Source organism: Muntiacus reevesi, chromosome 7, assembly GCF_963930625.1.
Source record: "Muntiacus reevesi chromosome 7, mMunRee1.1, whole genome shotgun sequence".
In the NCBI taxonomy this organism is placed as follows: domain Eukaryota; kingdom Metazoa; phylum Chordata; class Mammalia; order Artiodactyla; family Cervidae; genus Muntiacus; species Muntiacus reevesi.
The window spans coordinates 38,773,102-38,795,244 of record NC_089255.1 but is presented as its reverse complement, the minus strand read 5'-3'; the positions used below and the strand labels follow the sequence as shown (position 1 = coordinate 38,795,244).

The window sequence follows — 22,143 nt, the reverse complement described above, 5'->3', positions numbered from 1 at the left end:
AAATTAAGTTTGAGAAAATGTCAGTTGTCCACATGAGCTATTATTTTTGTATTATTATTGATACTATCATTTAGCTTCAGGTAGCATTGATAAAGACTCTTTGGAGCTAAAGTCCAGTTCCCTATTGATATCAGCCATTCAAACAGTCAAAGAAAAAATTCATGTTTGGATATTTTTAGAGTAAAGATACCTCCAGAAGGCTTAGCAAATGGCACATTAAAATATGCTGAATGACCTGGGAGAGAAATTGCTAAAACTGCACAAAATAAATGTGGAAAGATGTGTTAAATCAATTGACAGCACTTTATAGAAACTTCCTGAAACTTCTGATTTTTTTTTTTTAATAAAAATAGAAAACCCATGACAAGAGATGAACACAGTATTTACAACTTAAGTCATTGGTATGTTTTCCTTTCTTTTGGTATATCTGACCTTTATTTCTCAAGCCCTCAGCCTTAGATAATCTATTCTTAGTGGAGGAAGATTTAACTTTGAGAGACAAAGGTTAACTGACAATTGAAGTAGGAATAATGCCAAGTGTTCTAATATGGCAAAGGGAAATTAAATAGAGCTGTCATCCACAATTCAGGGATTAATTCATTAAATGTAGTGCATTTTCAACCCCCCAAAATATTTGTTAAACAACCACTATAGGAAAAGGGATACAGGAAGAAATAAGGATGTATAGGGTCTTATTCAATGGTTTTATACCCAAAAACTCAAAAATTTTTATTAATAGATAGTCTTGCATTTGCTGTATAAATTATTAGAGTGATATAGAAGAAACAGGATGAAACTGTTCAGTCTATTCCACAAGAGTTACATAAAGCAGGTGGTGTCTGAGCTGGATTAAGAATGGGGGTAATATGACACTAGATCTTTGAAGGAAATGAATGTAATTAGATCTCCTTCACACAGTCAAGTATGACCACAGAATTTTATCATTGTAGCAGCATGATTGGATTGGTGTTTGGAGGGCTTATTCGTTGGATGAATTTGCAGTGTTCCAAAATGAGATAATTAGAGGAAGGATGCTAAAGAATTAGAAGAGCATTCAAGAAACATTTCAGAAGCTTCACACTCAATCAACTGGGGAAAGAAAACTTTTCCTCTGTTTCTCCAGTAGTGTAGACTACCTTTGCAACATGGTGAGGTGTTCAGTGAGTCATTTAGCAGTAATGTGAAAGAGGAGGCAGAAAATTTTTTTAGGAAGTAAATTAAGGCATTGGAGATACACATTTCTTTAACAGATGTGTCACAGATGTGTCATGTGAGAGAAAATACAGAAAGCTTGTGTGTATGCTTGTGTGTGTGTGTGTGTGTGTGTGTGTGTGTGTGTACTTGGTCACTCAGTCATGGCCAACTCTTTGTGGTGTCATGGACTGTAGCCCACCAGGCTCTTCTGTCCATGGAGTTTTCCAGGCAGGGACACTGGAGTGGGTTGCCAAAACGCTTAGCTGGTAGAAACAGCATGAGACTCACTCACAAACTATACCTGAGAAGTGAGGTAGCCTCTTTACATCTTCAATTCCTTTTCACCACAGCTTTAGGATACTTGGAAGAAATAGAATGGAAAATAGAGAATATGATGGGGAAAAAAAAAGTCTACCTATCATAGCATGTGTGTGGTATTTGTGGGTGGTTGGGGGTGGAAATTTATTCAGCTGAAGAGTTTGATAGAAATCAAGTGAGGTGCTGAGGGACGCTCACAACCCCGTTCCAGGGCAGTTAGGTCGGTGACCAATGCACTCAAGTCAATTTGAGAAGTGTCTGACTGACATCAGGCAGCTTAGTGTGTGTGGAGCCTGGAACTTGGGTCCAGGCCCAAATTTACTACTTAATAGCATTGTGAATTGGGTCTGGCTAGACCCCAGAACTTCCATTGGTAGAATAAAAGGATCAGCTGGATAACTGATTTCTAAATGGTGTTCCAATGACAACGAGCTATTTCTAAAAACTATCCTTGGGGGCTGCTAAACTGCAGGAGGAAGGGTAGTAACCAGTTGAGAGTTTTACCCTTTTTATTTACCTTCTAATTTCAAATAGAACAAAGTCTGTCTCTCTTTTTTATATAGAAATTCTGTCTAAGATTGTATTTGGACAGAGAATTCTGACTCAAGGTCACAAACATATATGTGTGCAGACAGTAGTAAGCACACATAGTTGAAAGCCATTTGCTTAGATGAGTTCTTCCATTCCTTCCAAAGTATGTTATTCTTTTTATGGTTCCAAAGTGTTAAACTTCATTTCAGCATATGGTAATCCCACATTCTGAGGGAAGGATGTTAGGTCTGAATGAGGGATTTAAGAAAACGTCTGAGAGGATAAATTGGTTTGGGAGTAGTTGTACCCGAAGGGTTGATAAGACATCCTCAAGTTTCTGGTGACCAATTAGAAAGTAGGGTTTGATAGTTGAGAGAAAGTTCAGAAGTATAACATGGACTTCACAAGCAATTTCATTATTTAGAAGTAGATCATCTTATCCAAGAAGAGAATATGAAGCAAAACAAACAAAAATAATGTCCAAGAATATGGTGGGAAAAGCAGAAACCATGTAGGGAAAAAAAAAAAGAATAGTCAGTGGAGATCAAGGGGAAAAAAATGCCTTAGTTTGTGTGAAAGACAGGAATATCCAGTGGCATCCTTTATGTACAACAGCTTTAGAGCCTTCAATATCTTTTCATCAGCATGAAGAGGCATGTGAAAGATTATATTTGTTTCAAGTAATTTAATATTGATGCATAGATTTTGATAATAGAAGCAAGCTCTAATTTTTCTTCAAGTGAAAGGATTGGAAATTGAAGGAGGAAAGGTGGGAGAAAAGGAGAGAAAATAGGGAAGAGAATGAGAGAAAGAGAGATTTATAGACAGTAATGATTACACTAATTCTGTTTTCAGTGAGATCATTTAAAGAAGTGAGAAGGAATATTTGAAACATTTTTAGTTGACCCTGCCAGGAAGTTCAAAGTTGTTTTGAGAAGCATACATTTTATCAATATTGATACTGCTTAGTTTGAGGAGAGCATAAATGCAAAGATTGGCTGTATTAAGTTAATTCTGTTTTCTATAGTAGTTGATTAAACATTAGTCACGTTTTTATAGTAGGATTTTCTCAAAAAATTGAATCTAACTAATGATGAAAATAACATCAGATTTACAACTTTCTTCCAATTATCATCTTAAAATATTCAACAGTTTTTTTTCCTCAAATTTAAGAACAAAGGTTCTATCTTATGTACATGCTCATTCACTTCAGTTGTGTCCAACTCTTTGCGACCCCGTGAACCGTAGGCCAGCAGGCTCCTCTGTCCATGGAATTTTCCAGGCGAGAATACTGGAGTGCATGGTCATGCCTCTTCCAGGGAATCTTCCTAACCTGGAATCCAGCCAGTGTCTGCTGTGTCTCCTTCTTTGCAGGTAGATTCTTTTACCGCTGATCCACAAGGGAAGCACCCGTTCTACCTTAAAACTTATAGTTTAGCAGTGGTTAAGTAACTATTGTCTAATTACTGTGTCATGTGTTAAGGACTTCCTTCATTTGGCAGAATTAAACACTTTTTGAAATTCCAAGATTACAATGAGATAAGAACAAGTCAATGAGAAATAGGAATGAATGCCCAATTTATGTTTCCTACACCCTTCATCCGTTTATAAATTCAAGCAATGGGGACATGGAAACTATTTAAATTTTAAATGCCTGTATAGAAATTCCTCTAATCTAGAGGGCTGAACACCATTAGTTAGTTTCATAACTTGCACTTAAAATTTTAACTACCAATACTTTATGCAAGTTAAAGAAAGAATTGTGAAAATTATATTCATTAACTGATGAAAAATAAATGTCTCCAGCAAATTTATAGTAGCAAATGGATGTAAATCAGGATATATTACTAAAGCTACAATACCAGGACTCACTCTGCATCTCTTGACTAGAAGAGAAGATAGAGGTGTGGGGAGAGTCACTGCTGATAGAATTATGGTAACACTTGGGATTTTTATGTTATTTTTAAATGACACTACCAAGCTACCATTATCAATTGAAGAACAGAAAAATAAATAGAAGTATCCATAGCTAACAGTTTGATCACTATTTTACTTTATGTAATAGCAATAAATCTAGAATCCTACATCTCTGGCATTACATAGAAAATTGTTATAGTGATATAATTTGTTTGTATTGTCTAGGTTTCATTTTATAGTTTGGAATGTCTTAAATCTAAGCTATTTCTTTCAATAACTCCAAAATAGAAGTTAGAACTACCATTAGTAAAAAGGACTTTCCCTCTAAATCAGCTTACATTTTAATGTAAAAAGGGCCTCACTAGTTTTCATAGTCTTAATTTTTCATCCTTCATTATGAGCTATCAGTGAGGTTAGGAAAGAGATCAAATAAATTAAGTAAATCGTTACAACTAGGATTTTGGTGGCACAATTTAAGGATATTTATGAACTCTGGTTATCTATTTTTAAATAAAAGCAAAAGATAATTTGGTCAGGTTCCTAGATACCTATTTTGTAAAACAATTTAAAAATATTTCTAAATGTCTCAGTTATTGGAATTGTTTTTAAATACTGAGGACATTTATAGATTTCCTGGTACCTTTCATTTTATAGAGTGGAAAATGGGATCCCAAAGTTTAGAGGTACTTGTTCACTTCCTATGATCACATCCTAATTCAAGTTTATGATCTCAGATTCCAAATTCAGTATAAGCTTGCAGCAGCTTACATTAAATGGATATTTCCTTTTACTATCTCAGGTGATTCTTATATTCAGTTATACCATTCAACAAGGGCCTTGCATGAAAGAATTACTGTAGGCAGGTATTAAAATATTCTAAGAGGAATTCAGGTAACAATCTAGTTGAGTCTTGTGTTGGATTGATGGCAGAGCACAACACTCTCCCCTACTCTTAGAATATCACTTCAAAGAGTGTTAGGATGTCAGGTTCTGTCTGCCTATCTCATATCCCTGTCACTAAAATGAGACAAAGCCTTACCCTATTCTGACCTAGGTGTATAGATTGAGCAGTATTCTTTTCATCAAAAAAGACCACTTTCAGCATTATGCTAGGTTAAAAATCCTCTAGTGCAGCTCAGCATGATGATACTTGTCTTGTCCTAGATTCCTGAGAAGAGAGGACCCAGGGTTTGTATCTTTAAAATCCTGCCTAACCACATCTAGGGGTGCATGCTCCTGAGTGGCATAAATTATGTGTTAAAGTCACCTGAGACGATACATTAAAACTTGCAGCGTGCCAGTGTAGATAGCATTGTCAATGAATTTTTTTTAACTTTTATAGCAGCATAACAAAAACAGAATAATGCTTGAATTGTAAGCATGAAACTTAGTGTATACACCCAATTAAAGAAACGAAATATTAGCATATGCTGAACCATTTCAAAATGTTGAATACAGGTCAATTCTAACTGCAAAACCTAGGCTCTTTACAAAAGACACACAGTTTCTCAGTGGAGTGAGCATAGGTAATGTAATTTCAGGCTCAAGAGATAAACTATGAGAAATGTATTTTTGATAAGTGACTCCATCTTAGAAAACCCAAATCAATCATATCATGTCTGCCTTCTTACCTCTTTGACTAAAGAATTAGAACCTGAGCAGTCCTGTTGACTGAAAGTCAACCTAAGAGACCGCCTAAGCTCAGAAATGAGAATTTTAGAAAAGAGAACAAGATAATTTCCAGGGGAATGGAAGAACTGAAGATACCAGGTTTCTTTCAAGTACATAAATAAATCAGGTAAATAAATCAGAGTTTCCCAAATTTTAGGGATATTCTATCAGTAATAATGATGAGATTAGAAAGATGTGAACTGAGAAGCATATGATTGCACTTTAAAAAGAGGTTCCATGCACAATATGAAATATATTGGTAATTAAAGTATGCAAAGCAGAAATAATAAAATGAAAAGCAGTTCAAATGTCTACACTCTAAAATGCATTTAATGTGAATAACAGTGCACTATAAATGAAACATAAGTAGTCCACTTTTACCAAGACTGTCTAAATAATACTTGTAAACAGAATATATTTAGTTGACATTTAAACAGAAATATCCTTGCTTAGGGATAAAATGCAATGTAAAACGACATTAATAAAATGGTACTAAACTCTATTCATACACTTACTAGCTTAGTATGAGTTATATATCCTTCCTATCAATGACGTTATATGAGTTTTTATGTGGTTCTAAAATTAGGCCCATATTTTTGTGGTAGCATTCTATACTTCTTACAGAGTGGCAGGTTGAATCATAAAATGCAGTCGTGCATGTGTAGAAATTTTCTTAATAAAGTCACCGCGTGTTATAAAAAAATCCTCCTAAGTTTTAATTGACCAGTTATCTACTAATGGATCTGTTAATTAAACCTCATTTGCTCTAAAGAACATGTGGTCCGGATTTGTTGATGAAACATTGTGTTCACTGGTTTTCCCTATGCTTTTGACAAAGCATGAAAGAGCCAGCTTTATTTAGGTTAAAATGTTTGTTAAAATGGTGATAGTGTCTATTTCCACAGGATAAGGCATATTCATTGGTACATAATCAGTGATGTAGTTAGGGAATTTGTAAACCATAGACATTATTCAGACTGATCATTTATAAAGGCCAAACAATGTCACATGGATTCTACAAGGAGACAAATGGCCTTTTTATTATAGAAGTAAATTGATTTTTCTAGCCATTTGTCATTGAGGAGTTTGCCTCTGTGACCAACAGTTGCTCTTGAAAATAAAGTATATTGTGAATTTCTTTAAAGCATCTTTTTATCCTATGCTTTCGTTAAGTACATTTGATATATAATTTATAGCTTATCCTCTTTTTAATTTAGAAATCCTCATCCAAAGAAGCGATCACATAATTAACATGATCCGACAGTTCATTTTTACTTATTTGTCCCTGGTTTTCATGGCAACACCCTGACCTTTGTGAAAATGGACAGCCCTGACATTTTGTCATCCTCATAAGGGAGGAATATATGTATTTTGGAATGCCCAAACCTCATTACTTCATAGAAATAGACTGAGACCTAGAATATCTGTATTATGTGCCATTTTATAATACTATCCAAACAAACAGATCAAGTTATTATATCTAATGGCAGAAATCTGCTACCTGCTTTCTTTGGATGGCTTTGGGGAATACCTCTGACTATTCAGATTAAAAAGGTTCATTCCTATCCTTTTCAAAATGTTATGTTCTTCAAATAATGTCATCTGAAATGAACCATATATTGCCAAGACAGCTGAAAATGGCAATGATAATATATATAATATATAAGTATAATATATAAAATATTTAATATATATTTATAAATATAATATATTTATATAAAATATAATTTATATAGTTTATAAATAAATTTATATAAATATAAATAAATATAAGAAATAAATAAATAGTATAAATATATAAAATAATGTTTAAACTATAAATAATAATATATAAATTTATATATATATATATATAAAACCAGTCAGTTCAGTTGCTCAGTCATGTCTGACTCTGAAACCATATAGACTGCAGCACGCCAGGCCCCCCTGTCCATTACCAACTCCCAGAGTCTGCTCAAACTCATGTCCATCTAGTCAGTAATGCCATCCAACCATCTTATCTTCTGTCATCCCCTTCTCCTCCTGCCTTCAATCTTTCCCAGCATCAGGATCTCTTCAAATGAGTCAGTTCTTTGCATCAGGTGTCCGAAGTGTTAGAGTTTCATATATGTGTATTCAGTGTTTGAGGCATCACAGGTATGAATAAAACAGAATCTTTGCCCTAATATAGACACATATACAGAACAATAAAATACAGTCATAGTCATTAATGTTTGTCGTGGTTTAGTCGCTAAGTTGTGTCTGACTCTTTGTGACCCCATGGACTGTAGCCCATGAGGCTCCTCAGTCCATGGAATTTTCCAGACAAGAATACTGGAGTGGGTTGCCATTTCCTTCTCCAGGGGACCTTCCTCACCAAGGGAATGAACCTGCATCTCCTCACATATCACTTGCATTGGCAGGCAGATTCTTTACTGCTAAGCCACCAGGGAATCCCTCATGGTGGTTGATACCACCCTAATAAAAGACAGTGATGAGAATTTTGAGGATTTATTATATGATAGACCTTATGGTCAAGATTTTAGGTATATTATACTGTTTAATACTAAAAAAAAGAAAATTGAAGTAAGTAATATTATGCTCACTTTACTTAAACTAAGAGATACTGGTTAGGTAACTTTCCCAAGGTTATTCAGCTAGTAGGTGGTAGAGCTGAATCCAGGCTGTCAGCCCTGAGCCTTGCTCTTTAAAAGTATATTCTACAACTTGAAATATTTTTCACTTCATATGATGCTCTAATGTAACTTATGCCATTTTATTTTTAAATTCTCATTAAATTCTCCTTTTCATCAGCCTTGTTTGCTGATGAGAAAACGAAGACAACCCAAGGTTGTACAGTTAGTAAGTGGTCAGTCACTGAGCCTAGGTCAGATTTCTGATTGTACACTTACAGCTGTTCCGAACTCTGCATCTCAATTTAAAAAGGCCTCCTGACTTAAAAATGATTATGAACAATCATCGGTTACTGAGAATTCTCCTTATTTATCAGCTTCCATTATGTACACTGTAAGTTCTGAAAGTAGTTAAAGGTCTAATTTATCTCTCTTGCCCCAGTCTTAAGCATATGTACCTATTTGAGGGGCTGACAAATGTGTATTCAAATAAATTGGTAATAGGACCTCCCTAGTTCATGTTTTCATATATGCAGATCTGCCTTGTTACTCCAAAATGTTAATTTATGGGGTAGTGCATTTGTACATACATTTAAATGTATTTGGACAAATCATGGCACAATATTTTTAGAGTAAGTAGACAAGAGCACAACTGTATTATGGAATATCAACATTCTATGAATTTGGGACTATCTGTGCTAACTTTGAAGCTCTAGGACTCTCCTGCTTGACACTTTTAGTGTCAAGAATGTGATATTCAACTTTTAATGTTTAAATTCTTAATCAATTTCTTATGCCTAAATAACTATATTTTTCCAGCTTTATTCTGCATTATTAAAAAAATAACATATACCAAATATGAGGTTAAACTTGATTAATAGTAGAGAGTTGAGGAATTGGCCCCTTATTTCCCAGAAATGGTTATAGATTGATTATCTTTTCATCAAATGACCTGGTCATATCTTAGTATTTAGGTTGGTAAAAAAGTAATTGCTGTTTTGGACTGTGAATTTTAAATCATTATAACTAGGCTCAAACATATCTTTATTAATCAAAAGAGAAATCATTACCATCAATACATTTTTATCAATGAGAAATGTTTGTTTTTTCCGGTAGCGTAAATACCTGTGCTTCGGGATTCTTTGAACTCTTGGAAAGTGTTTTCTGCCTCCTGCTGGTTGTGTAAGCATTTTCCCTGCAAAAAGTTGTCTAGATGTTTGAAGTAGTGGTAGTCAGTTGGTAAGAGATCAGGTGAATATGGCAAATGAGGCAACACTTTATAGCCAAATTCGTTCATCTTTAGAAACGTTGGTTGTGCTAGGTATGGTAGGGTGGTGTTGTGCAGAAGGATTGGGCCCTTTCTGGTGACTAGTGCTGGCTTCATGTATTGCAGTTTTCAGTGCATCTAATTGATTTGCTGAGCACACTTCTCAGATGTGATGGTTTTGCCAGGATTCAGAGAGCTGTAGTGGATGGCAGCAGACCGTGCTGTGACCGTGGCTTTCTTTTGGTGCAGCTTTGGCTTTGGGGAGTGTTTTGAAGCTTCTTCTCAGTCCAACCACATAGCTGGTCGTCACTGGTTGTCATACAAAATCAACTGATTGTCACCTGTCACAATCCAATTGAGAAATGATTTGTTGTTGTTGCATGGAAGAAGAGAAGATGACATTTCAAAATGACAATTTTTTGATTTGTGGTTAGCTCAGAGGCACCCCCTTATCGAGTTTTTTCAGTTTTACAATTTGCTTCAAATGCCAGATGACCATAGAATGGTCGAGGTTGAGTTCTTTGACAGCTTCTTGTGTAGTTTTAAGAGGATCAGCATCAATGATCCTCTTCAATTTGTCATTGTCAACATCTGATGGCCATCCACCATGTTCCTCATCTTCAAGGCTCTCATCTCCTTTGCAAAACTTTTTGAACCACCCCTGCACTGCATGTTCAATAGCAGTTCCCAGGTCAAATGCATTGTTGATGTTGTGAGTTGTCTCTGCTGCTTTATGACCCATTTCAAACTCAAGTAAGAAAATCACTTGAATTTACTTTTGTCTAACATCATTACCCTAGTCTAAAATAAATATGAAATAAACAACAAGTAAAAAGATGTAATGCAAGAAATGCACATTAAAATGATGTGTAACATAACTACGTTTATTTAAGAATGTATTCCAAAATCACATGGCAAATTCCAACAATGCAAAACCATGATTCTTTTTGCACCAACCTAAATAATTAAAATCTTAGCACTTTATTTGATGATTTGACTATTATAATATCTCCTTTCTTATTACAGAAAAAAAGGAAGTGCTTCTTTTGTGGTCTTTATCCTCCAACATTCTCAGGCTAGTTCAGATTCCGAACTTGCTAAAAGGTTAACATAATTTGAGTTTCTGGCAAGCAGAATTATCTTGGTCTCATTTTTGTTGTTGTTGTTCCAAAGAAAACACGTGTTTCACGTGCAATACTTTACATATTCAGTCAGTGACCATCATTCATTTCTGTATTTCAGTACATGAGAAACATACAATGTCAGGGAAGAGAAGTTAAACCAAGAAAAAAAAATATATATATATGCTTTCACATCTTTTCCCCAGAATATCAGCAAAACATTGTCTTTTTGACATAGATTTCTATTAATGATTCTATAAAATATTTTATTATAAGCTCAAGTTAGAAAGCCAGATGTTGTGAAGATCATAAAAATTCAAGAGACTTGAAAACTAAATCTAAGCAAATGCTACATAAGCATCCCCAGCTTAAGGTCCCACTTATTTATCTGTTTCTGAGGCAGCAGAGATAGAACCTGTGTTTATTTGCAACTGGCCCTGTATCTTGTTTAGCAGAGAAAATATGAATGCCACTCAGGGAATGATTTTCTGTGTTGCTGTTTCATCTTACACTTGGTGTTCCACTGAAGCCCTGGGAGACAATTCTTATGCCATAGCAGCACCTGCTGGGAGAGGGGAGTTGGAACAGCCTCAACTGTTGCCTGCCAAGCCCTTATCCTGATTGAGTGACACTGCATGTCCTCCATCTTCTAATACTAAACCTTCCACAGTTGCTGCTCTTCAGAATCTTGCCTCTTCCCATAGATTTCAAATCACTAGCAGTACCCTTATAATAAGATTTTCTTTAACTCTTTAAAAAAATAAGCATTTTGCATGTGTGTGTGTGTTTATGTGGGTGTATGCATGCACATTTCCCTTTAGAATGTCCAAAAGCACATATCATGATGTTTTAATCTCATGTTTGTTTTTAATGCATGCTTTCATCCTGCTCTGTAGCTATATATGTAATTCATTGTCAATCTTGCTTTATTAGCATCTTCTGCTTTATTATGGGTGAGTCAGTAAAAAAAAAAATGTGTGTCAGTGCAAAAAGGACAGTTTTTATTCACAGCATATGATAAGGGAAGTATTTATGCTTATTCATATTATGGACAGAAACAGCAAGCTTGGCATATGGTATGATGGCATGTTTAAAAATGTGTCTATTTCGTATATTATTTGCAAAAAAGACTGTAAGAAATACAAATCTTAAAATACGGGTCTAAATTGACATTCTGTTGTAAAGCCACCTGGCCTTTTCTTTACTGATGATAGAGGAAAGCCACAACATAGACAAATTACTCACTATTACCAAATATTTCTAATATTTTACTTCCTTGTCTCTTTACTGTGCCCAAATTAAAATCTAGTGTAAGACTTAACTTAGTGAAAACCTATTGTTTTTGTGTTTTTCTAGTTAAAAATAGAAAGAGTTCATGTGTAAAAAAAATGATCTTGAAATTCATATACTTTATAACTAAGCTCAAAAAATCAAGAGGTTCATCAATAGTTTTCTTACTGTGGTTGCTTAGTAACCTTGATTGGTGCTCCATCAATCAATCAAATATGTATTAAGCACCTCTAAAATACTTTAACACATCACATGGTATGGGAACAATTTCTGGGGAAATAGATAAAATCTGATACTTACCTTAGAATGTTTTAGCTATATATGTGAGGGAGTAGACATTTTGTCATGATACATTGATAGAGTAAGTCAGACACACTGTTATTCAGAGATGTGGAGTATGATACAAAGATACAGAAATTAGAAAAGACTTAGAATAGGAAATTTCAGTTGGGCCTTAGAAGAATTGGGAATCATTGGATGGGAATTATTTTGGGAAAATCATTCCTACAGGGAAAGATGGAAGGCAATGAGTAGGAAATGAGCCAAGTGTTAAGCTGACTAAAGTGAAAGTGTTAGTTACTCAGTGCTGTCCGACTCTTTGAAACCCCATGAACTGTAGCCTGGCACCAGTCTCCTTAATCCATGAAATTCTCCAGGCAAGAATACTGTAGTGGGTATCCATTCTCTTCTCCAGGGGTAGCCATTCCCTGCTCCAGGGAATCTTCCCTACCCAGGGATCAATCCCGGGTCTCCTGCATTGCAGGCAAATTTCTTACCATATGAGCCACCAGGGAAGCCCAAAAGCAAACCAAAAGTAACCTATCTAAGTTGAATAGAGAGCTTTTCATAGAAGAACTATAACAATAATGGTGGCAGGTAAGATGGAGAACAAACAATGGGATTTAGTCTAGTTCTAGAAAATGGAGAGCTGCTGACACTATTTGAATTGTAGAATAATATTTTAAAGAAAGATTAGCTCAGAAATAGTAAGATCTTTTTAGAAGGAGAAAGAAAAAAATCATCAATTAGATTGTAGTGATTTATTTATAAAGGGGAAGATAGTTCAGAAGAAAGTGCAGCAATGCAATATATTATTATACCATATTAACCTATGGCTCTGGGATATTCTTCATATTTTAAAAAACTGCAGAAGTACTCTGTGTGCTGCATATCATATAAATCACCATATTGTCTCCATGTTTTTACAAGACAGGAAGTATCTATTGGCAACCTTTATTTCTTTCATGAGAAATGGGCTTTCAGAGTGTTGCTGTCTTTCATCAAACATTGTTACCCATCATGGTCTCTGAAAGAAAGCAAATATGAGAAGCCCATTAATAAGTGAGGAGTCTTTAGCATGTTGGATTTCTTTTGTCATCTTGAATATCTTTCAAATACATCTTACTAGATATTTTAATTGACACAAATTATTAAGAAAATGATTCAAGCTTGTTTGTTTAAAGAGTATCTTGGATATTTGGATTAGAATTATTTTTATATTTAAGGGGCTTATCAGATTTGCCTTGTATCATATGACTGTTTTCCAATTGTCACTTATAAATTCCATATATCAAGGCTTTTATTCCAGATCTTAGTGGTATGTTCAGCAAATCAGCTATGGGATGCATGATAATTAAAATATTTCAACCGTTAGTATGTAAAGGTCTTAAAATATAGTTTATAGTTATGATATTATTCTTTCTTAGGTTGAAGATACTTAATTGAATGGAAGAAAATTGAGTGGAGTTAGAGCCAGATGCTGACAATTTCAGTTAACCGTAGGCTTACCTTACTTACCCCATGTGTGTGTCAGTCACTCAGTCGTGTCCGACTTTTTGTGACTCCATGAACTGTAAGCCTGCCATGTTCTTCTATCCATGGAATTCTCAAGGCAAGAATACTGGAGTGGGTTGCCATTTCCTTCTCCATACTTAACCGATAGTCCATTATGAAAAGGCATTACTGATGTGCCATTGATAACTGTTGCAATTGTAAGCTATTTAGTTCTTTGCATGTGTGCTCAGTCCCTTCAGCCATGTCCGACTTTTGTGATCTTATGGACCCTTAAGTTTCCTCTGTTCATGGAATCCTCCAGGCAAGAATACTTGAATGGGTTTCCATGTCCTCCTACAGGGGATCTTCCCGACCCAGGGATTGAACCCGGTTATCCTGCATCTCCTGCATCACATGTAGATTCTTTACCACTGAGCCAGTTGGGAGGCCCATTCAGTTCTTTCAGTTCAGTTCAGTCGCTCAGTTGTGTCCGACTCTCTGCGACCCCATGAATTGCAGCACACCAGCCCTCCCTGTCCATCACTAACTGCCAGAGTCTACCCAAACCCATGTCTATTGAGTCGGTGATGTCATCCAACCATCCCATCATCTGTCGTCCCCTTCTCCTCCTGCCCTCAATCTTTCCCAGCATCAGGGTCTTTTCAAATGAATCAGCTCTTCGCATCAGGTGGCCAAAGTATTGGAGTTTCAGCTTCAACATCAGACCTTCCAATGAACACCCAGAAACTGATCTCCTTTAGGATGGACTGGTTGGCTCTCCTTGCAGTCCAAGAGACTCTCAAGAGTCTTCTCCAACACCACAGTTCAAAAGCATCAATTCTTCTGTGCTCAGCTTTCTTTACAGTCCAATTCTCACATCCATACATGACCACTGGTAAAACCATAGCCTTGACTAGATGGACCTTTGTGGACAAAGTAATGTCTCTGCTTTTTAATAGGCTGTCTAGGTAGGTCATAACTTTCTTTCCAAGGGGTGAGCATCTTTTACTTTCATGACTGCAATCACCATCTGCAGTGATTTTGGAGCCCCCCAAAATAAAGTCAGTCACTGTTTCCCCATCTATTCAGTTCTTTACCTCCATGTAAAATCATTTTGTGATTTTTCAAAACCTCTAAATCTGACTATATCCATGTGTAAGTCTCATGCTTACAAGAAAGTGAAAGTGAAGTTGTTCAGTCATGTCTGACTCCTCGTGACACCATGGACTGTAGCCTCCCAGGTTCCTTTATCCATGGGATTCTCCAGGCAAGGGTACTGGAGTGGGTTGCCATTTCCTTCTCCATATGCTTACAAAGCTAATGTGTAATGTGTTAGCAGGAAAACAAAAACAAAAACAAAAACTGCTGACTTAGACACTGACAAAACACTCAAATGTGAGAGAATATGTTTCCTTTAAAACTGTGAGGTCTGAATTAAGGATTTTTCTAACCTTTGAGTTTCAATCAGTAGGTCACTAAGCTTGAAACTCACATAAAGTCTACAGGAAAGTTTTACTTCACTTGTTTTTAAAGGTTAAAAAAATACAATAAATTTGTTCATTTGGATTAGTTAAATCTATAAATTCACTATTTACTTGAGTCTTAACTTGTTTACATGTGTTTACATGTGTTTACATAGACCTAGTCAGTATGAGCATTCTTGAATTTTGATTTCTGAGGTTCATTTTTATAAACACAAAATATTATTTTGGTCTTATTATGTTTTAAATATGGATTATTCATTCCACTCTAAAACATACATATGTGTTATTAATTTCTTCTCCCTAAAATTCAAATATAATTAAATTAGTGCCATACTTATTTTAGGATTTTTGAAAATATGAATCTGGCTGTCCTTCTGGAGACAATTCCACTTATTACTTAGTTTATTACAATTTTTATATTAAAGAAATGCATCTTATTTAAATATCTGCTATTAAAATACACTATAGTGATTTATACATTTGAAAGCAATAAGTTCATAATAAGCATATTCTGATTTTTTTGTTTCTAGCAGCATGATATTTTCTCATATAGTTGAGATGAACTAACTTTCCCCTGTATTATTTTGAGTGAGGAAAATAAGCCCACCATTCTGAGTAAAAGCTAAGATTGAATTTCCTCACTTTCCTTCCTAATGAAGAAATGAAAGCATTTTTATTTTCTACACTTGCTTTAGTTTCCAGCCTGTGATACAATGGAAAAGTTGACAGAAAACCAGTTTGCTCAAATTATTTGTCTAATTTATTTTTAAGTTTGGAATGAGAAGTTTTGGTGCCATATCATGTTTTTGAAGTCTCTTTGATTATAGCATCTGCTACAATAGTATTTTAGATAAGAAAAATCAAAGCAAGGGCAGTGTATTATAGGCTATATATCAGACTATATGTATCTTTGTGTTTTTAATGAGACACTTTTCTAGCAAATATATTATGAATAAATATATGTCAAGCTATAGACATTTCTTGCATTTCTATTTAATTTGGTGTTTTTGTTGTGAGATAATATTTTAATAAAAAATAGCTTAGTTGATTAGAGAAAGAGCATAAAAACCATTATGACCAAATTAAATAATATGTCCTGTTGGGACTTTTGTTTGTTTTTAATTTATAATTTATCTGTCCAAATCTTAAATGAAAGGTGAAAGAAAAGGAAAACTGCAAGAGCCCTTTTTTGACTCTCTTAACTCTTATTCTTTGAGGTCCCATGGACTGTAGCCTGCCAGACTCCTCAGTCCATGGAATTCTCTAGGCAAGAATACATGAGTTGGAAGCCACTTCCTACTCCAGGGAGTCTTCCCAAACCAGGGAGCAAACCAGTGTCTCCTGAATTGCAGGCAGATTCTTTACGTTTTGAGCCATCAGGAAGATCCCCTTAATTCTCACCTACCTCCCCAGATCTCAAAAACTACATTTGAAATCTATATTAACAATATATTTGTTAGGAAATTCTGCTAGTTGCAATAATTGTAGAATTATTACATTTGGTCATTATTGCTTTTTAAAATATTCATGATTTTTGTCTATCATGTTTATTTCTGTTATGGGCTTTCCTGGTGGCTCAGCTGGTAAAGAATCCACCTACAATGCAGGAGACCTGGGTTCAATCCCTGGATTGGGAAGATCCCCTGGAAAAGGGAAAGGCGACCCACTTCAGTATTCTGGCCTGGAGAATTTCATAGATTGTATAGTCCATGGGGTCACAAAGAGTGGGATATGACTGAGTGACTTTCACTTTTCTTTCTGTTACAGTCATAACATTTTATCTTTTCTCCTTCTTAACTCCTTTTGCCCTCTCTCTCCTTCTTCCTTCCTCAGTTATTTCATAGCTTTCTGGTTTGTGCCAACCAGAAAAGTAGGGCATCGGGCTTTAGAGATAGAGCAAGACATTCCGTGCCTTCACAGAGCTGTGTGGCCAGGGATATAGACATGGGAGAAAATACAGGGTGAAGCCATGAGCACAGGCGAAATGGGTGTACACACAATATGTGGTCAAGAATAGTGAACGACCAGCTCAACCTAGGGGTGGGCAAAGTTACCACCTAAGTGGTGGTACCATCTAGGTGGTAACTTGGAACTGAATCCCAACACATGGGACAAGCAGGGGTGCTAGAAGACAGGGCCAGACTTGCTGACACAAGAAAGAACCGCAGGAGCCCTGAGGTCCACTGTCAGTGCAACTGGGAGTGAATGAATGTTGCAGGGGTGAGTGACTCTAGAAGAGCCTGTCTAAGACTGTGTTGTCTAGATCAGTGTGTCTGGAGTGACACTCTTTTATTGAAAAGTGGAGTTTTCATCAAATGAGCTTTGGAAAATAGACTGCATTAACATTTTAAGTTTCTCTGAGTTCTTGAACCCTACAATATGCTAATATGCATAGCACATATTATCGAAGAGGGAAAGATGAAGAAAAATATACCAAAAATAAAATTTACCAATAATTCCATATTCAAAGAGAACTCCTAGTAGTGTTTCAGCGTACTTCCTTCTAGGCTTTCTTTTCCTCTTCATTTTCCCCAATGTAAGTTTTGTTTTCCTCTCTAACTCCTCTAACTCCTCTCTAACTCACTGTCTTGATTTGTACATTTGGTATAAACATTTTTACTGAGTTCCTCTTAACTCAGAGACTGTGAAAGAGAGTTGGGGGATGCTGCAAATATGAAGGTGAATCATGTATATTCTCCCCTCTAAGCTCTCTGCTAACATTCATTGGCATTTGTTTTATATAAAAATATGATATGGTACATACTGTCCAGTAACATCTTTTACTCACTTATTAATAGTGGTTATAGATGGCCATACTATTCACAAGAATGCTTTCCTTGCTTAACAATATAAATATCTTTATCAATAAATGTGGGTCAATTACATCATCACTTAAAAATGCTGCATCATAATCTATTATGTGACTATATCATGATTTTTTTTTAAATAAAATCTGTCAGTCTGATTTCAGTTTCTTTTTTTAATTAAAGCAGTATTAGGATGAGTACTCTCATTGAGGATTGAAATTTTCATAGTGACAGAAACATAATTGCATTTCTGATGATAAATCTTATGACAGGGAAGCAGGAGGACTGGAAAATTAGACTGGTGACAGAAAGACCACTTAGGACATTGTCACAAGAAGAAATGATGACTTTGCTAAGAAATCTTCCTATAGCCATTAAAAGAAATGGGAGATATAAGAGAGATTTTTGACAGAGAAACCAAAGCAACTGATTGGAAGTGATGAGTTAGAATAAATGCTGAAACAAAGAAAAGCCTATGGTTTTTAATTAGCAGATCAAGTGTCCTCATAATTAGCTATCAACTAAGTCAAGAAAAAAATAGTGCTTAGGTTTAAGGACTTGCAAGAATTTTGGAAAATCATAATAGGCTGTAATTACTGACAAAGAATCTTGAGGTAAAGTTATAATTCTTATAACCCTACAAAACAGAGAGATATTCATGAGAACAAACAAAATGTCCTAACAGAAAAAATAAATAATAATGATAATTTAGAGTGTTCTAGAGAATGGAAAATTTAATGTGGAGAGAAAGAGAGAAGTCTATAAAAAACTTAACGTTTTAGGACATTTTTAGCCAAGAAAGTTGCAAAGAAAGGGTTAACTCTGAAATAAAAATTTCAAAAGCATCATGGAAAGGGTGGAAAATAAGCTATATTTTAACTGGACTTTGGTATTTATTTTAAAATGAGCACATATATTAAAAAATAAATTTATAACTTAACTTGATTAAAACTGAGGTTTACATTTCTATAATTTTTATTACAAAAGGAGAAAAGTTTATCTAACAAATGATTACATTTACAAGGGAGTTTTTTTTTTCTTTTTCTTTTTTAACTATTTAGCATGATAAATTTAAAAAGAATATAGCTAGCCAAGAATCTCTTTTTGTTAGACTGGCCTAATGTAATAAGATCTTTGAATATTCATCTTCTTAAATCAGAAAATTGATACTTTTATTAGCCCTCTCCTCTCTGTAATGTTTTACTCTTTGTTACTATATTCAGAACATGAATACCCTTGGAGATGGTTAAATATGAAGTCTTAGTTTCAAAAGTGAAGAAATTCATACTCAGAGTGTTTAAGCTTTGCCAAGGCCATGTGACTTGATTTTGGAAGAGGTGAAATTTACAAATTTTAAATAAGAACACTCCACTAAATAATCTTTTAATGTATAATTTATTTTCATTTATTTCATACAAATGTAAAATAATTTGGATATTTATTTTGCCATATATGGGAATTATTCTAGTATTATTAAATATAGATATTTAAGGCAGATATATAAGATCCAACATAGAAAGATAAGGTAATTTGCAACATATGTGTTATGTACTCCATCACATTTCTACCTTGACTCTTTTATTATCCCTGAGACGCCAACCAACAGTCCAGTTTGTCCATAGGAACAAAGTAATTATGAGCAAAAGGAGAGGAGTCCAGTGCTAACTCGATTCCTTTGAAACACCATAGTTCGCTAAAGCCGGTTTCAGTGTTCATATCTCTACATCAGCCACCTGCTATCAATTTCCCTCAGTTTTAATTCTGTTCAAATCAAAGTGTTTATCTTCTCTTATTCTCAGTTTTCTCATTTGTTAAATTTTAATATTAAACATTTGATTCACGGATGGTCATGAGAATTCATGAAAATGTAAAATTCCTAACTATACCAGGTACACAATAGGAGCATAATTAATGTTAAGTGTTGAGGTTATTGTTGTTATTCTATCCTTTCTCATGGAGGGTGAATAAATATTTCAGCTTTTTTTTGAAACTGTTGTTACAAGGTGATGCTTGTTTAGTATTGTATCATTCTCTGGTGGTTCACTTCAAAAAGAACAAATTATTTAGCTACATTATTTAGTTGTTTATATCTACAAGAGTAAATGATTTAATCATATATATTTTTTTCTAATGCAGTCATATTTAAACATGTTTCTGTTAATGCCATTTCCTAGAATGTATATATATTTCAAGAAAATAGTGGTAATGTTTCATGTTTTCTAATTTCTAAGATGCTGTGCATGGTTTAAACAGTTTTTTAAACTAGAAGTAAATGAAGGAATTAAATGGAAAAGCAGACATGAAGATATTTAAACAGCAAGATAATTAATTCTGATATAACTTTGTAAATTTTGTTTTCTATATGTATAAGAGAAAAACAGTTCAGCATTAGTAGAAAAATATCTTAAAGGTTAAATATGTTTGTTTTTTTTCCTGGGCACTGGAGCACAGTAATGCTAGAAGGGCAAATAAAACTTTTGCCTTTTTGTCCGTATGCAGTATTACCTCCAAAGGGGAAAATGTATGACATTTTCACAAGGATAGAATTATGTGTATGTTTCTGGTTATTCTTATTCTGCCTTTCTAATTTAGCCCATCCTTTTCTTACAGATCCTCTATTGTATAAATACTTTTGAATTCATATACATTTGTATGAGAAGTAAAAGTCTTCCAGTGGAACAGGAGATTCCTTAAAAAAAAAAAAACAACTCAATGAATAATACTTCCCTTTATTAATTCATGTTTTCAAGTGTGGTAAAGTTAACTTCCTGTAAAATCAATCTGGTACTTCCCTGATGGTCTAGTGGCTAAGAATCTGCACTCCCAGTACAGGGGGGCTGGGTTTGATCCCTGGTCACAGAACTAAGATCCCGCAAACTGCAACTATAAGCTCGGACACCACAGCTCCTGAGGCCACGCGTCACAACTAGAGAAGCTGCTGCAACACAACAAAGACCCAGCACAGTCAAAATAAATAATAATACATAATTTTTTTAAATCAGCCTAATTTTCTAATAAATATCTTCAGTAACATCAGAAATTAGCTTTACTTGAGAAAATTACATTCTTATATTATTGAGCTGTATTTTTCAAAACTCACTTGAAATACATTTTATAGAAATAGTGGCAATGTCATGACAATCTATTTACAATGATCTCAAAATGTGTTCAAGGCAAATCATATGAAATTCAAATGTCAAAAAAATATTAAAAATAGAAAAGAATGATACATTCAATCGTCAGAGTGTGGCATTGTAATCCATTGTTCCATTTCATTTTCTCAGGGGAGAGAACAAATCCTAAACCTTAGCTGTTTGGTCAGTTTCTAAATCAGTTTGCAGAACTTTGGATTTTATATCAGATATATATTATATCTTCTTTTTCCCCTTCCTATTGCATTTACTGTACCTACTAAGTCTATGATATCTCTTATCCCTTTCTAAGAGCATCCTTGGGTAAGAGATAATGGCCTAAGAAGCAGAAGACTGAAAAGCTTAACCTTACCTTAGCAAGTAGGATCACTCTTCTGTGAAATGCAGATGTTAAACACCCAGTTAATGGTTGATAGTGACAAATCATGGAGTAGATTGTTCTTATGTTGATCATTCGCGTTCCAGTTTAATGCTTATTTATCTTGCTAGTGTTTGAAGACCTCATTTGAGACCATGAAAACAATTCAGAATTACTTAAATGAGGGTATGTGCCACTTATTCCCAAGGTGTCTGTAATTTTTGTCATCTGAATTGTCACACTTCTTCAACCAGCAGATATTGTTTCCTTATGATTTTCTGTGTTTGAATATGCTTTACCAGTATATACTAACCTTGAAAAATTTTCTTTTTCCCATTTCAAGTTCCACCCAATCTGACTGTTCCACAGGAAAAATCACCTTTGGTCACCAGAGAAGGAGACACAATAGAACTGCAGTGTCAAGTAACTGGAAAACCTAAACCCATCATCCTCTGGTCTAGAGCGGATAAAGAAGTCGCAATGCCTGACGGGAATATGCAAATGGAGAGTTATGATGGAACACTGAGGATTGTGAATGTATCTAGGGAAATGTCAGGAATGTACCGATGTCAGACCAGCCAGTATAATGGATTTAACGTGAAACCGAGAGAAGCCTTGGTGCAGCTCATCGTGCAGTGTAAGTACATT

The 22,143-nt window shown here is 34.8% G+C and overlaps 1 protein-coding gene across 1 annotated transcript in view; it reads left to right on the top strand.

Moving 5' to 3' along the window:
- The window catches only part of MDGA2 (MAM domain containing glycosylphosphatidylinositol anchor 2), an 854,840-nt gene that overhangs the window by 624,083 nt on the left and 208,614 nt on the right, over window positions 1-22,143 (top strand). Inside the window, exon 8 of the mRNA XM_065940680.1 lies at window positions 21,839-22,132. Coding sequence (XP_065796752.1) covers window positions 21,839-22,132 — 294 coding nt within the window. The remainder of the gene's footprint in view (window positions 1-21,838; window positions 22,133-22,143) is intronic.